Source organism: Mauremys mutica, chromosome 23 (assembly GCF_020497125.1).
Source record: "Mauremys mutica isolate MM-2020 ecotype Southern chromosome 23, ASM2049712v1, whole genome shotgun sequence".
NCBI lineage: Eukaryota > Metazoa > Chordata > Testudines > Geoemydidae > Mauremys > Mauremys mutica.
In genome coordinates, this window is record NC_059094.1 from 7,273,406 (window position 1) to 7,292,083 (window position 18,678).

An 18,678-nucleotide genomic window follows, 5' to 3' on the forward strand; every position below is an offset into this window, starting at 1 on the left:
ATCTTAAAGCCATTCCAGATAAAATAAAGCAATAATCTTTCACTCCATTGATTCTGGACCAGTGATGAGAAAGAGACCATTTTTGCTTCCTGACAAGGTCAGGCTTCAAACCTCTGCACCTAGCAACGTGTGCAGGTTGAATTGAACTTCCACACTTATATCGAAAAATACGTGCACTGGTAAAGCAGAAGAAATGAAGTGTGACAGACTTGCCACTTTAAGCTTGGCATTCAGAGTAGGGTCCTATGCCCTGTAAATAAGATATATGCTGAAATAGCTTTTGCAGTGGTTATAGGCTGGTACAAAAGCCATCTCTCATAGATGTAACTTGTAGTATCTTTCATTATTTTTACAGCCCCAAAAGTGGCCAAAGTGCTTTAGACTTAAATGTGTGTGTATATTTTAAACACAAACCTTTCTTCCCCCATGAGACAGACCCTGCATTTCTGAGGGAAATCCTCCCAGATGCTCCCTTGGAAGAAGTGCTTCTCACATGTTGCTGTGATTTTTCAGAACTCGTTTGGGAAACTTAGCTTTTCATTTAAAAATACCAGTTTTGCCCTCATTCCCCTGTGCTTTAGTGGTTTTCAAAAGTATGGCGATGATGATACACTTGCCCTCACTGAGAACACTGTTCGATAATGAGAACCTTGAAGTACTCAGAAGAGCTGAGCCAGCGCTTTTGGAAACCTGCTAGAATGATGTATATGGATACTTTCTCTTTGGTGCTTGGGAGATCCCAAAGGGGATGGGAGATTCATAAAAATACCAGAATGTCACTTGCTGTGACATATCCTTCATTATGCATGTTCATTGCATTGCACCAGCATTGTGCACGCTCATCAGTTCACTGCAGCTGTTGAAACCACTTCGATTGGAGGTGGGTTGAGCTTTCGTGAAAATCTGTTAACTACTCTTCTCTCTGTTGATGCACCAAGTAAATATTTGCTTCTATTATCTTTGGGGGTGGAGGGGCAGGAGACACCTTTCAGTGTGTTCTGTTGTTGTAAAATGTGTGAATCATGCGTGGCACCAAGTGACAGCTTTTAATAGGTTGAACTCACGAGTGGGTGCACACTTTTTCATTACCACTTGCATAGTGGGATTTCACAGATAAACCCCAGAGCAGTTAGTGCATCACACACTTTAACCGCAAGGGCTACATGTAGAAGACGTTGTGTGATCTTGTTATTGAAGGGATCACTGTTTCACAGGTGGGTCTACAGCTTGGAAAAACTCAAGCCAAGCCACCATGTCTCACTAGCCTATAGGAACTCACCTGAGTATTTCTTCATTTCTGCTCAAGTTGGCAAGCTTGAAGTGTAGTTTCTGTGCACATCAATAGCCAGATCTGTTATCTTCAGAGGACAAATACCAATAACCATCCTTTTCCAGGGGCAGTGACTGTTTCTTAAAGATTTGTTTAGAATGTTGTAAGTTAGAGATGTATGGAAACAGGAATGAAAAGATTAATGGGTGACATTTTCCCACGTCAGGTCTGGTAAACTTGACAGGGGCATCTTTAGGTATCATGATAGCATTTGTATCCATTTTAACATCGGGTCTTCTGAGTTTAATACTTCAGTGTGTATAAGACTTTGTAACTGAGAGCATAGTCCACCAATAGAGAGAAGAAAAACTACACTAATTGTCACACATCTCTCATTGCACAGCAGTTCTCAAATTGTGGGTCACGACCCCATTTTAGTGGGGTCACCAGGGCTGGCTTAGACTTGCTGGGCCCAGGGCCAAAGCTGAAGCCAGAGCCCCACCACCCAGGGCCGAAGCTGAGGGCTTCAGCCCTGGGTGGCGGGGCTTAGGTTACAGGCCTCCTGCCTTGGGCTTCAATTTTGTCTCTCTCCTTCTTCCTCCCCTCCCGTCCCCCCCGAATGGGGTGATGGGTCTTTGGACCCCCATCATGGGCCGTGGGGCTTGGGTGGGCTCAGGCTTCGGTCTCCCCTCCTGGGGTCGTGAAGTAATTTTTTGTTAGAAGGGGGTCGTGGTACAACTAAGTTTTGAGAATCCCTGTCATAGTGTATAGGAAACTGTACACTTAAATAGAGAGACAAGGTGGGTGAGAAGGAGGAGGAGTCCGGTGGCACTAACAGACTTATTTGGGCATAAGCTTTTGTGGGTATTAAAGGTGGGTGAGATAATCTTTTATTGGACCAACTTCTGTTGATGAGAGAGGCCAGCTTTTCAGCTTACACACATGACTCTTCTTCAGGTGACCTGAAAGCTTCAGTGAGCGCTTGTCTCTCACCAACAGAAGTTGGTCCAATAAAAGATATTACCTCACCCACCTTGTTTCTCTAATATTCTGGGCTGTATCCATGGCCAAAACAACACTGCATAAACTTCTTTACTAGACTGTTCATGAAAGTTCGTAGAAATGTTTTCAGTTATTTTGACTTGTAGACTAGCAGACAGACTAGTCACTGATCCTGTTTCTCACTCAGGTTCTCCGTGGAGGAGCCAGTCAGCGTCCTTTGACTCCAAATCAGAACCAGCAGGGACAGCAGACTGATCCACTCGTGGCAGCTGCAGCGGTAAACTCTGCTCTTGCTTTTGGACAAGGCCTGGCAGCAGGAATGCCAGGTATGGACTCTATCAAGCCCATTAAGCAAAGGAGTGCACTAGATAAACTGCTACTAATTTTCTTTGAACCAGCCATGCTTTCTGATGGTTTAAATTCCTTTGTCAAAGGTGAAAAGAAATGTTAGCTCCTGTACTGCTTCACTTACTCTTTGGATACAGGTTACATTTTCTATAAAGCCAGAAGAGAATACGTTCGATAGCTTGGCTGTTTGAAGGAATTAATGACTTCTGTTGAAATTTCAAGTTTTGAGTATCGTATCTTTATAGACCTTTTCAGTAGGTGAAATCCTGGCCACAATAAAGTGAGTAGCAAAATGCCCATCAACTGTAACGGAGCTAGGATTTCACCCTCACATAATACACCCAAGATTTTGTGTAGACGCTAGTGGTTTTAAAAATAATAATTACAATACATTGTTATCTAATACGGTTTGTCGCAGTCGTTTCTGTTTGTACCATGGAAGCCAGTGAGGAATACGGTCGTGAACAGCCAAGAATTTAATCTTTCACTGTATTGGGCCTTTTGTGGAGCCTGGCTAGGCTGACATCTTTCTTCCTCAGCATCCTACATCATCACTTCCCAATAGCTGTTCCTGTGGGGGCACGTGCAGGCAGCCTCACTGTCAAGAACACCAAGGTCTGCAGAAGATGAGCTCCCATAACATTAGCTGTGACCCACAAGGCTGTTACAAACTCTCTTGACCTATAAATTGCAGTATTCTATTCTACTGTGTAAAGTAGACAGGTCATTATTGATACACTAAGCGGATAGAAGTATGTCTGGTTGGTCAGAGTTCGGTTAAGTGAATATTCTATAATTTTTCAGCGTGAAGTGTCTTGCTTGGGAATTCCATATGGGTAGAGGCCTTCTTATGACTAGAGTGTAGCTGTAGAAGGCTTTATTTTGATTATAGAGTGAAAGAGAACATGCGTGTTGCAAGGTGTGTTTGATTTATAGGTAGCCTTGAATTTGGCATGATTACTTCTTGGGTCAAGTTTTCAAAAGGGCTCAGCCCCCATTGAGACATGTTAAGCACTTTTGAAAATCTGGTCACTTGGGTCAGGCATCCAAATGGGAGTTGCCCTTTCTTGACAATCTGGCCCTTGGCTTTGGGAGGGCGGTGATTCACAGTGTGTAAAAGCTAGGTGTTTTGTGATTAGATGTTGGGACATTCTGCATCAGCCAAGCTTTATAATGTAGTGTTTGTGTGCGTGCACAGTGATACTGGGGTAGTTAAAGTGGTATAGCTGCCCCCTCCCTCACCACTATGGACACAGTTGTAGTGGTATACAAGGTGCCTTATACATGTATAGCTTATTCCTGTAAGGGAAGGAATATAAATTGTGCTGGTAGGACTGTTTTAGTGCGAACTCAGCACCTTTGAGTTTGCACACGCTGCGCCCACATGGAGGAGTTACAGCTCAGCACTTTAGTGCACACCACTATTTACACCCCCTTAGTCTGAGCTACGGGGCAGTGTAGACATGACCTGAGAATCAGAATTTATGCCGTTTTTCACCTATTTATATTTGAAAATGTCCTGTAGCTGTAATCCGAGCTTCTCCTGAAACAATCTGAAATGTCAGTGGCTCCTGGTGGTAGATGGCTTAGTTGCCATATGTTAATTTGTCTCTGTATTCTTAGGTTATCCTATGCTGGCTCCTGCCGCATACTATGACCAAACAGGTGCCCTGGTGGTGAATGCAGGGGCTAGGAATGGCTTGGGGGCCCCTGTGCGCTTGGTAGCCCCTGCTCCTGTCATCATCAGTTCCTCAGCAGCGCAAGCAGGTAAGTTCCACGTAGCTAGAAATGTGTGCGCAAATCTGTCCCATCCATGCGGAAGACGGGGGCGATTCTGTGTATGGTGTTTGTGCACTCTGCTGTAGACGTGCAGGCAATGATGACACACTTGCCCTCACTGAGATCCATTACAGGGATTGCTGCTGAGAACTTTCTCTGTACTCTGTGTGCTGAGCCTCAAAATACGTAACTGGAAAATGAGCATAGAATAGCTTTTTGCACCACTTTGCAAAATTCTGATATTATCAACAGTACCTGGTGGCACCTACTAAAATGAAGATTTTGAAACAATTTCCATTATAATTATTTACAATGCTCATATCTGTCACCTTTTTGGACCGAAATTTCCCAGGCTTATTTTTTGGATTACTGTGTTTTGGTTTTTTTTAATTAGAATTTTTTGAGAGGTGTTGAGGGGAAGTTTGAGCCAAATCCCTTCATACACCTTTAAATGATTGGAGAGTGGAAGGAAAATGTTCCTTAATCATAGAATAACTCGTTTCTAAAGGAAACTCTCAGCATTAATGTTGTGTTAACAACCTTGGTTAATGTTACTTAATACCTTAGATTATTAAAAATCAAAGTCATTTTGACTGTCAGATTCTTAGTACTGCATGTTTTTGTTTCATGCACGTCAGGGGAATGCTTGTTTTTAAAATTGTTTTTATTGGGTGGACGTATTTCTGTTGGCCTTCAGTTTTTACAAAATTTAAATTTAATCCAAGTTGACAGTTGTCCCTTTAAAACTTAACTTGGAAGCAGCTCATGTTCGCTTTTGCTACCTCTTGCTTAACCCTCCACATATGGTGATTATCTGAAAAAAGACGTACCCAAATACAGTGGCCAGCTATCACAGAGATCTGAGGGGATACTGTAGCAGGCCAGCAAATGAGCAAGACACTTACAAACGATCTGGAAAAAAGCCACGTTCAGTGTTAGTAGCACAACTGCAGTGATTTCAAACCACAGCTGTGTAACAAGAGACAGAAGATCAACACAAGGCCTATGCAGCACTGCATGGTGCTTAAGTGGAAAGTGTATACGTTTTGTGACAACTCCCTGCACAGGGGTGAATATCAGCCAGAGGGAAGAGTAGTAAATAAAATCACTAGTAAATAAATGGGATCTGCTAGTTCTAAGCCCCAACATGGATTGTTTTAGACTATATTGTTTAATTGCTTTTCTACAGCGGTTGCAGCAGCTGCAGCTTCAGCCAATGGTGCAGCTGGTGGTCTGGCAGGAACAACAAATGGACCATTTCGCCCCTTAGGAACTCAGCAGCCTCAGCCCCAACCCCAGCAGCAGCCCACCAACAACCTGGCATCCAGCTCATTTTATGGCAACAACTCTCTGAGCAGCAATTCCCAGAGCAGCTCGCTCTTCTCTCAGGGCTCTGCCCAGGCTGCCAACACTTCCCTTGGCTTCGGAAGCAGCAGCTCTCTTGGGGCCACACTGGGATCTGCGCTGGGAGGTTTTGGAACGGCAGGTAGGCGTGTCAGCTGGTCTCTTGGGGAGATGGAACAGCTCAGAACACAGCTGAATGTGCTTGTTGAGTATCGATTATGGAACGCCCAGGCTGATACAAACCTTCTGTTTTAGGGCTTATGCCAACTTCCACCTGGGGCTAGACAGAAATTTCCCTTATTAGACAGGTTCTAATTGTGTCTTCATGGGGTTCTTTTACCTTCCTCTACAGCATCTAGTATTGTCCGCTCTGAGAAAGCAGTTTGAGCTAGATGGAGGCTTGATCTGATCCAGCCTGCCAGTTCCTGTGGTTAATACTGTAGTGCTCTTGAGGGGAAGTTCTTCATCATCCTGTGACCTCTCCCCTGGCTGAACAGGGTGGATGTTGTTTCCGTCCACAGCCCATCCGTGCCTGATAGTTCAAATAGGCTCATTCAAGGGTGACACAAACCCTCTTCACCTGAGGCTGAACAAGCTACATTGTTGGGCCCCTACTAGCTCCAAGAGCCGTCAGTGTTTTACTGTAAAAATCCTTTTTTATGGGTAGTGTATTAGAGATACTAGATCAACAAATGCTACTAAACAAACTTGGCATTGGGCCAGGTAGCCTCTTTGCATTGATGGAAACCGTCCTAGGGACTGATTGTGCCAGAGGCTGCATATTCATAATTCCCATTAACTTATGAAAAGAGGAGCCCTGTGCCAAGCAGTTAAAGTGGACACCGGTGCATTTTTCTGTTTATTACACACTTTTCAACACTCCCATCACCCTGAATGGTTTGTAAATTTCATTTAGTTTTATTCTCTCCCATTTCAGTTGCAAACTCTAACACTGGCAGTGGCTCCCGCCGAGACTCCCTTACAGGGAGCAGCGACCTGTACAAGAGGACATCCAGCAGTTTGACACCTATTGGACACAGTTTTTATAACGGGCTCGGCTTTTCCTCCTCTCCTGGGCCTGTTGGTATGCCTCTTCCCAGTCAAGGACCTGGCCATTCTCAGACTCCACCACCTTCCTTATCTTCACATGGATCCTCTTCAAGTTTAAACCTGGGTAAGGAATATTATCCCAATATGGAAATAATTACTGGTGAACTCTCTCTCCACGCTGAGAATTAAACTACTGCGTAATTATTTAGGTAAGATGAGCACACTCTGGGAACCATCCACACCTGGTATTTTTATAGCAGACCTGCTACTTTCACACACCAGACTGAACTCTGAACAGGGAGTTGGAAGAGCTGTGTTCTAGTCCTGGCTTTTCCAGGGATTCACTCTGATTTTATGCAAGTTTCGGTGCCCCAGTTTCCCATCTCTCCCATCTCTAAACTGGAAGTAATACTCAACTACCTTCCTAAATCATTTTGAGTGCATGGAAGAAAAGCACATTAAAAGTGTCAAGCATTATTATTTGTTTTTTTTTAAAAATGGCAGGTAGGCTTGACCCATAACCTTTTCAGATGTTTTAAGATATCCTTTAACCTGTAGGTTAAAGATTGTTGAATAAGGAATTAGTAGATTATAAAGCAATCTCATATTTTATACCAAATGTAGCAATTTCTGGAGCAGCATTAGTTTTATGTTGTGTTATGTTTAGCTATTCGGTTGATGAAAATTTCACATTGATGTGGCCTATCAAAAGAAGATTCATAGTTGGATGTTGAGTTTAGTATATTGCTATATGAAGACATCCTTGGCCAGCCAGGACTTAAATAATTCTATAAGAAATGTCATTAAAAACAACTTTTAAAATTGTGCCTAGAAAAAATTGAAATGAAACGAGTTGTAGACATTGAATGTACAAAAATATATAGAAAATTGTTGGACTAAAATTCATAATATACTAAACTAAATAATGTGTGTGTTCATATGTGAATGATGGGCTTGTAAGCACTGCCTTCCCACATGAGAGAATTCACTCCTCTAGAGTGATTCAGGGCACCAATGACTAACTGTTTTTCCGTTATAATGTGTTGTACAAAATAGGAAATTATTCAATATTCAGGTTATTACCTTGTTTTGACTCTTCATATGAACACACACATCCAGATTGGCAAATCTCCGAATATTTAGAACAGATCTCCCATTGCAGGCACCTTTCAGCACCAGGGTGTTGAAATTAAGTGAGCGCCTTCCACAAGTCTATCACGTATATTTTATAATTTAGTTTGTGTATCTCGGTATTTAGCACATTCCTGGTCTACACGAGCATTGTATTTAGTATTTAATAGCGTACTTGTGTAGTATATAAGACTTTGAGCACAGAGGGGTTATGATACAGTAGCCGTGAAGGTGACGTTTCAGTTTCGATATGAGAGAGAGGAGTTTGTATAACCTGAAGCTTTCCAGGGGTTGAATACATTTGGAAAGGTAGATTTTATTTTGTATAGTTGTGAAGTGCTCATCAGACTGAAGCTAAATGTCCCAAAGTAAAATCCATACAAAACATTAAAATAGGAGCTGAAGATCGACCATCTAGAAACAGAGTCTGACACAAGGGCAGGACTATTGCCCTCAGCCAAACAAACAAAAGGGAACAATATTCCCGTTTTAGTACGGGGAACAGGGAAGGGATTAATCAATCCAAAGATAAGAACATAAGAACGGCCACACTTGGTCAGACCAAAGGTCCATCTAGCCTAGTATCCTGTCTGCCGACGATGGCCAATGCCAGGTGCCCCAGAGGGAATGAACAGAACAGGGAATCATCGAGTGATCCATCCATCCATCCCCTGTTGCCCATGCCCAGCTTCTGGCAATCGGAGGCTAGGGACACCATTCCTGCCCATCCTGGCTAATAGCCACTGATGGACCTGTCCTCCAGGAACTTATTAACGTTATATACTCCATCATAAACCGATTCGTTTATAAGCCGACACCCTGCCCCCCTCCAAGGTGGATAAGTAAAAATAGAAATTTTTTATGACCCATTCATAAGTCGACCCTATAATTCAGGGGTCAGCAAACTTTGGCTCCCGGTCATCAGGATAAGCTGCTGGTAGGCCGAGATGATGGTTTGTTTACCTCGAGCGTCTGCAGGCGCTGAGGTAAACCTTAGTAAATAAAGTGTCCTGCTGCGCCAGCTGCTTACCCTGACGGGCTGGGACAGCAACTGGTAGGGAAATTTCTTTGGGGGGAGAAGCTGGGGGTCAGGGGAGTAACCCCTGTGACCCCCCTACCCCCATGACCCCAGCCCGGGACCCCCACTCTCCCCATCCCTTCCCTTCCCACCTTATCTGGGGAGCCGGGCGGCACCCGCAGCCTGCTCTGGGGGGTGGGGCTGAACCGCGGAGCTGCAGCTGTTTCACCTGCTGGGGGGAGAGCAGCATGGCCAGAAGCAGACACACTCTGGCCCTGCCTCTTCCCTTCTGGCTGTGCTGCCTCTCCCTGCTCCCTCTGTTGGGGGGAGGGGCAGTGTCCCACCTCTCCCTCTCTATCCCCCTTCATAAGCCGACCCCCTTCTCTGGTGCGTCCCTCCTTTACTAAAAACAGTCGGCTTATGAACGACTCTATACAGTCGTTCTTTTTTGAACACACAGTGGAAAAGAAGGAAGGGCACACCAAAAAAAAAAAAAAAAAAGTCAAGTATAAGCCTGCCTAAATAAATGGGCCTTATGCCATTTCCTAAAAGCAGCCAGAAAGGAACTCTGATGGCTCTCCCCCCACCCCCACCTCCCTAAAAAACTCTGCTCCTAGCCACATATTCACTGTGGCTGATTCTCTGCCCAGTAGTTACACAGGCTGAAAGGTGATTTAAGAGCAGTTCCTGTACAAATTATTTGCTCTCCTGCGTATGGCTGTTCTCCATAACATTTGTTTGTTAGCCATTTAGATTTTTTTTAAATTTATTTTTTTATTTTTTTAATGCAAACTCAATTTGGGTGTTAAAATTAAGTGAGCTTCTTCCACCCGTCTGTCATGCAGTGACTGCAGAATGGGGCTTTGGGTGTTCACAGTCTAGTGAAAGCTGTTGTCATATTAGTGGATGCCCAGTTCACTTTGAGTTTGGGGATGATTTAATTATCATCTGATAACATTGGATTCATCATCTTTACTTAGTGCAGAGTCTGGCCTCATCCCCTTTAGAGCCTAATAGTTTCTGATGGGGAAAGGAAGGAACTCTCATCTCAGTGAAGATTTCAGACAGCTGGGCCAGTTATAAGGAATTATTAAACCACCTGTTCCTAATCAGTTTGCAAAAGAGAAGCTTGGTGTAGAATAAAGTTCTACCAATGTATCAACTTGAAGAAAAAATAAGTTATTGCAAAGCAACTTTGTTTCAGGACCACAATGCGATGATGGTAGGTAAGGTTGAGGTTTGAGTGCGTTTAGAATCAGCAATCCTGTTGGTTAAATGGTATGAGTTGTTCCAGGTTTGTCCTTTATTTAGCTCTGGTCTTCACTACAGAGTTATGTCAGTGTCTACACGATAGCCTGGCTTCTGCCGATGTAAGTGCCCTACTCCACCGACCCAATAACTCCACCTCCCCAAGAGGTGTGGAGCCGTGACATTGACAAGGGAGCCAGGAGCCCAGGTCCCAGCTGGGAGCCTGGCTGCTGCCTGGGCTCCCGCCATGGAGCCCAGGCAGCTGCTGTGTTCCCAGCGGGGAGCCAAGGGCCGGGGGGCTGCCAAGTTCCTAGCAGGGAGCTACGCAGAGCTAAGAGCCTTGGCTCTCAGCGCCCCCCCCCCCCCCCCCCGCTTCTCTTCTGTCAGCAGAAGCGCTCGTGGTGAGGACGCGCACCACAGAAAGAAGGAAGTTAAGTAATTACTGCGGTGGCTGTATGTGGACCTATCATTGGTCGACTTAAGTTTGTAGTGTAGACGTGCCCTGAGCCATGTCATAGCTTTGGTCTTGTAACTGGGAAGTGACGTATTCTCTCTTACTGAGTGCTGAACAAACCAGGAAGATTCATCCCCGCTCTCTCAGCTGTCTGACGATATCATAGCTGTGAAATATGGCTTATATTTAACCAAACTGGTTCTTTCTGGCATTGTGATCTTGTGAGTTATTTGGGCAGTACCAAGTACCGCAGACTGTAGGGAAGCAGTTCGGGAACTAGCCCACAAAGAGAGACTGAAAGAGAGAGGCCCTGCGTGAGTTAGATGATGATTATACCACAACTCAAAAGTACAATATTTGCACAGGCAAGATAAACATATTATTGTAACGCTACCTCCATGGGTTTTAGTTCAGTATACATAACCAGTCTCCCTCCAGTAGTGTTTCTGCTGGTGCCTTAGGTTGCACAAAATATTTTTTTTCTTCTAACCTCTCAAATTCCATTGCAGAACATAGAGATTCTTGCAGACATGTAGGAGAGAGAGCTGTCAAATTTTGAAGTCTTGCATGTTGTGGCTCTCGGTGGAAACTTTGCTATTTAAATTCCTGTAGCACATAATGAGGCTATAATGTAGACATGTAATGTGTGGTAATCCCTCCTTTGCAGGGTTGGGAGAAAGAGGTGCTCAGAAAGTTGGTGAATCTTTAGGGTTTGTCTTCATTGAGAGTTAGTCCTGATTAACTACCCAGATTAAATTCCTGTGTGGATGCTTTTATTCCAGAATAAGATTGTCTACACAGAGAGTTAGTCAGGAATAGCTATTCTGCTTGAAGTTCACACCCTACCTTAATCTGAATTAATTTCTCAGTGTAGACAAGTCTTTAGCTGTGATTGATGTAATGGGTTTTCATGCTGGATGTTCTGCTGCAGTTAGTGGCACACTTCAGGGCTCTGCAATAGATTGTACAAAAAGATCACCAATGAGAAGTGTTAATCAGCTGGTATGGTGTTACTGCTGGGTAATCCTGCCCTTCCTGGCAGCTTCCGAGGCAGTTTGGTTTGAAAACTCCTTTTGCTTTTTAAACTGGCTCCAGGTGCCCTCTAGTGGACAACCACTGCATATCACCCACCTGCCCAAGTTCAGTGTCTCCCTTGGTGAGAGTCACAGCTGGCTGTTTCTCAGAGAGCCGCCTTTTCATTGCCCTTCTGCTGGGAATAGCTTTCATTCCAGCAGTTCCGCCATTCCGAGCAGCCTGGAGACCCTGCAGGTGACCCAATCCCCAAGTGCTGCTTCCAGGAACAGTTAGAGCAGTGTGGCTGCAGCTGCCGCTTTGCTGCTCCAGAGGCCTGTGCCCTCCCTTGCATAGCTCCTGAGTACCTTGAATTCACCACCTCAGTATCTCTCTGGCTGGCTCTTGAATAAAACAGTGCCATCAGATTAACTCCTGAGTCCCCTACCATGTCCCAGCAGGCACTGAGGAGAAACCCAGCAAAAAAGTTACTGCCTGAAGTGGGAAGTGTCTTGACTGGTTCAGCACAGTCAGTGCTGGGATAGCTGCTTCTGCCTCAGATGTCCTCACTACCCAAAGCCAGGATACAGAAGCTGTCGTCTTGCTCTCTCTGTCTGTTGATTCCCTCTTACCCAGACATTCTGAAGGAGCCATGTCTTCTCACTCCAACCCCAAATTGAGCAAGCCTCAGCCAGGCCCTCTGCCCTGCTCAAGGAGGTAAGACCATCCTAGACCTGTCATTTATATGACAGGGCAGGTGCCAGTTCACCTTCCCTGTTGTGTAATTCTGGCTTGCGGTAATATGTGCTTAGGACACTGGATGCAGATGCCACCTCCAGTCTGATACGAGCACCATTGGATTGATTCAGACTTTCTGGAGAGCCACTTGCAAAGCTTTTCAAGGGTCTTCAAAATAGACCAAGATAATGCCACCTCGGTTCCTCCAGGGACTCTCTAGATCCCGTCTGGAGGATTTTTGCCCTTCGTATACTGGTTTATGTTCTACAACAAGTCTGCCCAGTAGGCTCTTTCACACTGCACCTGCACCAGAAGTTACTTTATCAGCAGGAATCTGCAAGATCACATCCAACCTTGCTTCAACAACAACTCTGACAACGAGACCTTGTACTCCCAGTTATGCACCAGCCTAGAAGGAAGGCTGCGAAACGTCAGTGTCTGGTCTTTTTCTGAGCTCCAGAAATCAAATGGGCTGCAGTGTTACCCGCACAATCTAGCGCTGCTTACTGTTATCGGAGAACCCCCTCCCATACAGTCTTCAAATCCCACTTGTCCCGTTGAACCCTTTGAAAAGATCAACAATTGCAGTTACCTCTGTTCAGGAGCAGGATGTCAAAATAATTTTCCTTGTCCCTCTTCAAAGTAGAAGTCAGGGTCTTTAATTCATGGCTTATTTTTAGTCTCTAAAAAGATGTGAGGCTTTGTGACTGGTCTCTGGTTTGCCCTTTCTCAGCCCCTCCAACAGAAGAATAAGACTTTCAAATAGAAACATTAACCCTTATGATTCAAAATTAGGAGCGAGGTGTGTGTGTGTGTGTGTGTGTAAGACCTCTACTTCTGTATAACTGTATCAGAGAGAGAGTGTCACAATAGTTGTTATGGCTCCCCATAGTGGGTCAGCATTTGGAGCTATGCCATTCAGGCCATCAACACTAAGTCTTCACAAAGACAATGGTGGTTCTGGTCTCGTAGCACACCTCAGGGAGTATAAATCTGCCATTCCTTAGACCAGGGGTAGGCAGCCTATGGCACATGTGCCGAGGATGGCACGCGAGCTGATTTTCAGTGACACTCACGCTGCCCGGGCCCTGTCCACCGGTCCGGGGGGCTCTGCATTTTAATTTAATTTTAAATGAAGCTTCTTGAATATTTTAAATACCTTGTTGTGATACAACAATCGTTTAGTTCTATATTATAGACTTATAGAAAGAGACCTTCTAAAAACGTTCAAATGTATGACTGGCACTCGAAACCTTAAATTAGAGTGAATAAATGAAGACTCGGCACAGCACTTCTGAGAGGTTGCCGACCCCTGCCTTAAACAATCTCCTGATAAATTCCCATTGCATAAGAAGTAACCACCTGCGCCCTGCTCCAGGTTGGTTTCATTATGAGCGGAGAGAAGAGCTCATTGATTCCATCGTAGGCTATTGTACATGTGAGTGCCCATTTCAGGATGGGCCACATCATAGCGATCTGTTCTAAAGACAGTTTTCAAAAATTTACACTGATCCCTTCTGGCCCCAGAACCCACCAGGCTTCAGAACTTGGTGATTATGGTAGTGTGCACGGACTCGGTTTGAGGTGGGCTTTAACTTTGGGATGTCTGATTGGACAATTGGACTATCCAGAGTGATACAATGAAGAACTTTGGGCTTCCCAGCTAAGTATGAAAATCACCCAGGGTCCCGATTGCAAGCATCTCTCTGAGAAGTAGCTATCAGACCGTCCCATCAGATGTATTCATCAGATGCCACTTCAGATGGAAAATGACCTACATGGGAACTAGTTTGGGAGGGAGTGCTGGTAAAGCATACATTTCCTGGACGTGCCAGTAGTCAGGAATGCCATCGGCTCACTTTCTCCCAGAATTCCTGCTCAGCTAGCCACAGTGCACATAGAAAATGAGAGAGCTCTTCTCTCTCCTGGGGTGTGCAGGATGGTGCATTTTCATATATGCCCCTTGCATCCAGAAGAAGCTGAACAGTCAAGGAGATTCTTGCCAGGGGAGTGGGAACTCAATGAGACCATTTTCAGTTACTTGACTCCCACGGGATGCTTCCTATCAGGGAACCTCTTCACTAACTGCCATGGGAAAGCGCAGTTAATTTTGTTCCCGGCACTGGCAGCTGCAAGCTTGGCAAAAGGAGGCGTGCTTTTCAGGTGGGCAGGCCTACAGATGTATGCATCACTCGCCGCCTTTCTCCTCCACCTCCCTGTCAGAGAGGCCTTATTGGATTTTGAGGCACCGTGTTCCTCTCTGCCACCATACTGGCCTTGCAGACTGGGTTCCACTTGGATAAGAATGTCCTTCTCTGAACCACATAGTAAAATCTTGTTCCTCAAGATGAGTTGCAACAGCTGTCCACTAGAGGGAGCCTGGGTCCTGTATATCAGTGGTTCTCAATTTTTTTTTTTGTGTGGCCCACTTGAAAATTGCTGAGGGTCTCGGCGGACCACTTAATGATCTTTCCAAATGTTGTTTGTACCGTTAGCTAGCAATTGTAAAACGCTTTGGATGAAAGTGCTATATTAAAAAAAACTTAATAATAATAAACCTTTTTTTTGTTGAAATGAAAGCACAACTCATATTTTAATATCAGTAGTTTTACCTTTCTAATGTGATGGATGTGCCCCTCTCTCCCCTGCTGCTGCAGCCCCATAGCTGGCGCTGGGAAGGAGGGGGTCTCTCCCTCTCTCCCCCACCGCAGCAGTCCCCTAGATGGGGCTGGGAAGGAGGGCCATCTCTCCCCGGAAGCTGCAGCCCTGGAGCTGGGTAAAGTTGCCTCTTTCTCTGGCTGCCGCAGCCCTGCGCGTCCCAAATTCCCTCCATGCCCTCTTCTCACTCCACTGCCCCCTTTCCCCCACCCCATATTCCCCCCAAGGCCACCACCTCACCTTACATGTGCGTCTTCTCCAGGGTCCAGGCACCTAATTAGTAGAGCCACGCCTGCACGGCTCCACTAATTAGGTGTGGGCCCTTCATTTTTTTGTGTGCGGCCGCCTAGGCGAGGGACCTATCCGTGGACCACCTGACTGGAGCTCGCGGACCACTGGTGGTCCACGGACCACAGTTTGAGAACCTCTGCTTTATATCAGTATTTCTCAATGACTGGTCCCCAGGTTAGGAAGGCAGCACGCCGGTCCCTGGTATCAAAAGGGTTGAGAGACAACACTGCTGTATATAAAGGGGAAAAGTCTTCAGCAAAGCTGAGTGGGTGACAGGACTGAGTGAGTTCATAACAGTTGATGGAACTTTATGAGAATTTACAGTTATGGATAAAGAAACAGTGTTTGGGGGGGTTTAAGTCACTTTCCATCCACCTGTGCATCCCCTCAATCCTAAACTCTTCCCCGCTTCTCCTAACAGAGAGATAATCATTCAGGGGTATTTTTGAAAGCTTAAAACCTTTTCAATCTTGATATTTGCTCACCGAGGTTTCCCAGTGAAACGTGTATTGAAGGGACAGTAGGACTCCCGTTAATCAATACGAGGTAAAATCACTAACTGAAAGACAGTAGTGGAAAATAAATAATTCTGTTTCTTTTGTGCACTTGGCAGCTCATTGTGTTGAATTTCACTGTTTTCTTGTATAGTCGGTTTATTTTGAGTGGGTCGTTTCACACGGCAACAGAGGAGAGAAAAACATTGGGAAAACTAGGAAAATATGATTGAAAAACCACACAAGTTGACAGGGAGACTTGGGAGCCGATGTATCTGAAACACGTCTAATGTACCTGAGGATCCCTTTAAAGTTGTAAAAGTAGCTTTGGCGGCCTGCCTCGTCCTGGGGGAGACAGTCCAAGATGGGCCCCACTCTTGCAACTTTAAAAGCTACTAAATTCCTGTTGCATTAGCAAGGGCTGCCACTAGTGGAAATACAGATGATCCCCTTTCGCACTTGTCCATATTGCTACACTACGTAGTCCTTAAAAGGGACTTTAAAGTACAGGGTGGGCCCTGGACGGGCTAGGAGAGTCAGAAGGGGATGCAGACAGTCGTCGTATTGTGGTAGACGGGAAAGACATGGAACTGGCAGCATGTCAGATTTTTAGACTCCTTTAAACAGTCTCAGGACCCAAAGGCCTTATCTGTTTTAAGCCAAACTCCCCACTGAAATCTGTAGGCGGTTCTGTTTAAATACAAAAGTGCCGGGTTAAAGAACCAGGCTTAAACACAGCCCTAGCTAAACTGTTTTCTGGGACAGTTTGCCCAGTCTGTCTTCCAGAACAGTTGCCCGCAAACCAGTTCAGCTGGACTAGGAATAGCATAGAAGTAGTGTTACGCAGAGCTCCTGTCTCTGTTTGGAGCCCAGGCATTCGGCTGCTCACCTTTGGCGTTTGAAACAGCCTCATTTTTGTGACCCACAGGAGGGCTCACAAATGGTAGCGGCCGCTACATCTCCGCTGCCCCTGGAGCTGAAGCCAAGTACCGCAGCGCAAGCAGTGCCTCTAGCCTCTTCAGCCCCAGCAGCACACTCTTCCCCTCCTCTCGCCTGCGCTACGGGATGTCGGACGTCATGCCCTCTGGCCGAAGCAGGCTGCTCGAAGACTTCCGCAATAACCGGTACCCTAACCTGCAGCTCAGGGAGATTGCCGGGCACATCATGGAGTTTTCCCAGGATCAGCATGGATCCAGGTGGGATTAAAAACAATACACAATATGACACTTTTAGGACAGTCCCTTCTTGATCAGCTCAGTGTGCAGTGGACATCGGAAGCCCAAAAGCAGGAGGGCGCTACACAGGCGTGGAAACTGTCCAACCAAGTAGCTTCACTCTCACACTCCTTTTTGTAGATGCTCTGCCACCAGTGTTTGCTCCCAAGTGCTTTGTGTGTAAATAGGAGCATTCTCATTACATAGTTAACCTGCATCACTTCATGCTCCCAGTATTCAAAGGGCTGTCCAAGCAGGCAGTAACCAGTAACCCTGCATCAGGATGTGCTTTGCTGTGCAGCGGGGAGATTCTTGGGATATTTATGCTTGTGCCATCACCTAGAGTGTCAAATCGGCACTGAATAGAACTCGGTTTATTTTGAGCAACATGGAGCTTTGAAATAGGTTTTTAGTAGAACAAGTACAGTGAGGGAGTTATGGTGCCAGTAGCTCTTTGAATTATAACAGCCCACCAATCCTGTTCCTCAGGTTTATTCAGCTGAAACTGGAGCGTGCCACCCCTGCTGAGCGCCAGCTTGTGTTCAATGAAATCCTGCAGGCCGCTTACCAGCTGATGGTCGATGTGTTTGGCAATTACGTCATACAGAAGTTCTTTGAAGTGAGTTTTCATTCCCTTCTTTGCTAGTCCCTGTCCCACAGGAACTAATCTGGGGTGCTGGAGGGTAGCTCTGTAAAGACCCTGCCATCAAATGCAAGGGTAGGAGATTGCTCAGCACTGACAGGCTGCTAAATTCTCCTTACTGGGGTGACTCAGGCCTGGGGCTCTGAAACGCTTCTGAAGAGTACTTCTTTTGCCTTTAGGATGCACCAAGTGTCAGATATCTTTCTTTAAAAATTCTCCCATCCGGATGTGCCTAGATCCTCTACAAGGACGTCACTTGCCTCTATTTCCAAAGGCACATGTTGGCACTGCTGAACTGTCCATACTCCACATATTTAGGAACAAAGTATAAACCTCTCCAGTGAACTGCATCTTAACAAAGCTGGTTTGCTTCCTTCTTGGCTGTGGTTAGGAGGGAAGAGGAAGAGCTCTGTGTAGTTTAAAAGCTTGTCTCACTCACCAACAGAAGTTGTTTCAGTAAAAGATATTACCTCACCCACCTTGTCTCTCTAATACACAACGTAGTTAAGAGGGAGCATTTTGTTTCAATAGGAAAGCAAATTGAGTTTGGGATTTTCAAAGGGGTTTAAGAGAGTAAAAGGCCCAGCTCTCGTTGAATTTCATTAGGATTTGGGTGGTAGTTCCTTTAGGCTCCTAATAGGTCACTCATACTCTCACCTCTTTTTTTCAAGCACATGCACCTCTGGGACATGGGACGTTACCACAGGCTAAGGCAGAAAGTGTTGTGGGAGTTCCTTCCTACTGTATCTGCAACACATCACTCAGCTAGTCTGCAAGTCGTGTTTTTAGTCCCACTGTTATTGAAGTAGAGGTTCTCCGAAGCAGCAAAGCTGAATAAATTATCCTACCTCTCCTTCCTGGAATCTCCATTTCTCCCAGGTCACTTGGACTTGCTTCCAGGATCATGGAATGCATGGGCTTTCCAGGAACTTTTTCAGTGTCGCTGTGTTAATCAGCTGCTATATATGTCTGAATGTGGTGGGTT

General features: G+C 45.4%; 1 protein-coding gene, 1 long non-coding RNA gene and 2 other non-coding genes across 13 annotated transcripts in view; 3 read left to right on the forward strand and 1 right to left on the reverse strand.

Moving 5' to 3' along the window:
• Positions 1-18,678, forward strand: part of PUM1 (pumilio RNA binding family member 1) — a 125,603-nt gene that overhangs the window by 90,285 nt on the left and 16,640 nt on the right. For all 10 annotated transcript variants that reach the window (XM_044997702.1, XM_044997711.1, XM_044997701.1 and 7 more), the window contains 6 exons: positions 2,460-2,598; positions 4,244-4,387; positions 5,589-5,885; positions 6,681-6,917; positions 16,765-17,032; positions 17,540-17,669. In XM_044997702.1, the coding sequence (XP_044853637.1) occupies positions 2,460-2,598; positions 4,244-4,387; positions 5,589-5,885; positions 6,681-6,917; positions 16,765-17,032; positions 17,540-17,669 (1,215 nt within the window). The remainder of the gene's footprint in view (positions 1-2,459; positions 2,599-4,243; positions 4,388-5,588; positions 5,886-6,680; positions 6,918-16,764; positions 17,033-17,539; positions 17,670-18,678) is intronic.
• Positions 595-678, forward strand: LOC123355602. The gene has a single exon (XR_006575150.1). It is a non-coding gene; the product is annotated as a small nucleolar RNA SNORD103/SNORD85 (small nucleolar RNA).
• On the forward strand, positions 4,490-4,579 carry LOC123355605. The gene has a single exon (XR_006575153.1). It is a non-coding gene; the product is annotated as a small nucleolar RNA SNORD103/SNORD85 (small nucleolar RNA).
• LOC123355349 lies at positions 6,779-13,218 on the reverse strand. Its single transcript, XR_006575078.1, has 3 exons — positions 12,986-13,218; positions 11,491-11,596; positions 6,779-6,913 (listed from the first exon to the last, which is right to left on the reverse strand). It is a non-coding gene; the product is annotated as an uncharacterized LOC123355349 (long non-coding RNA).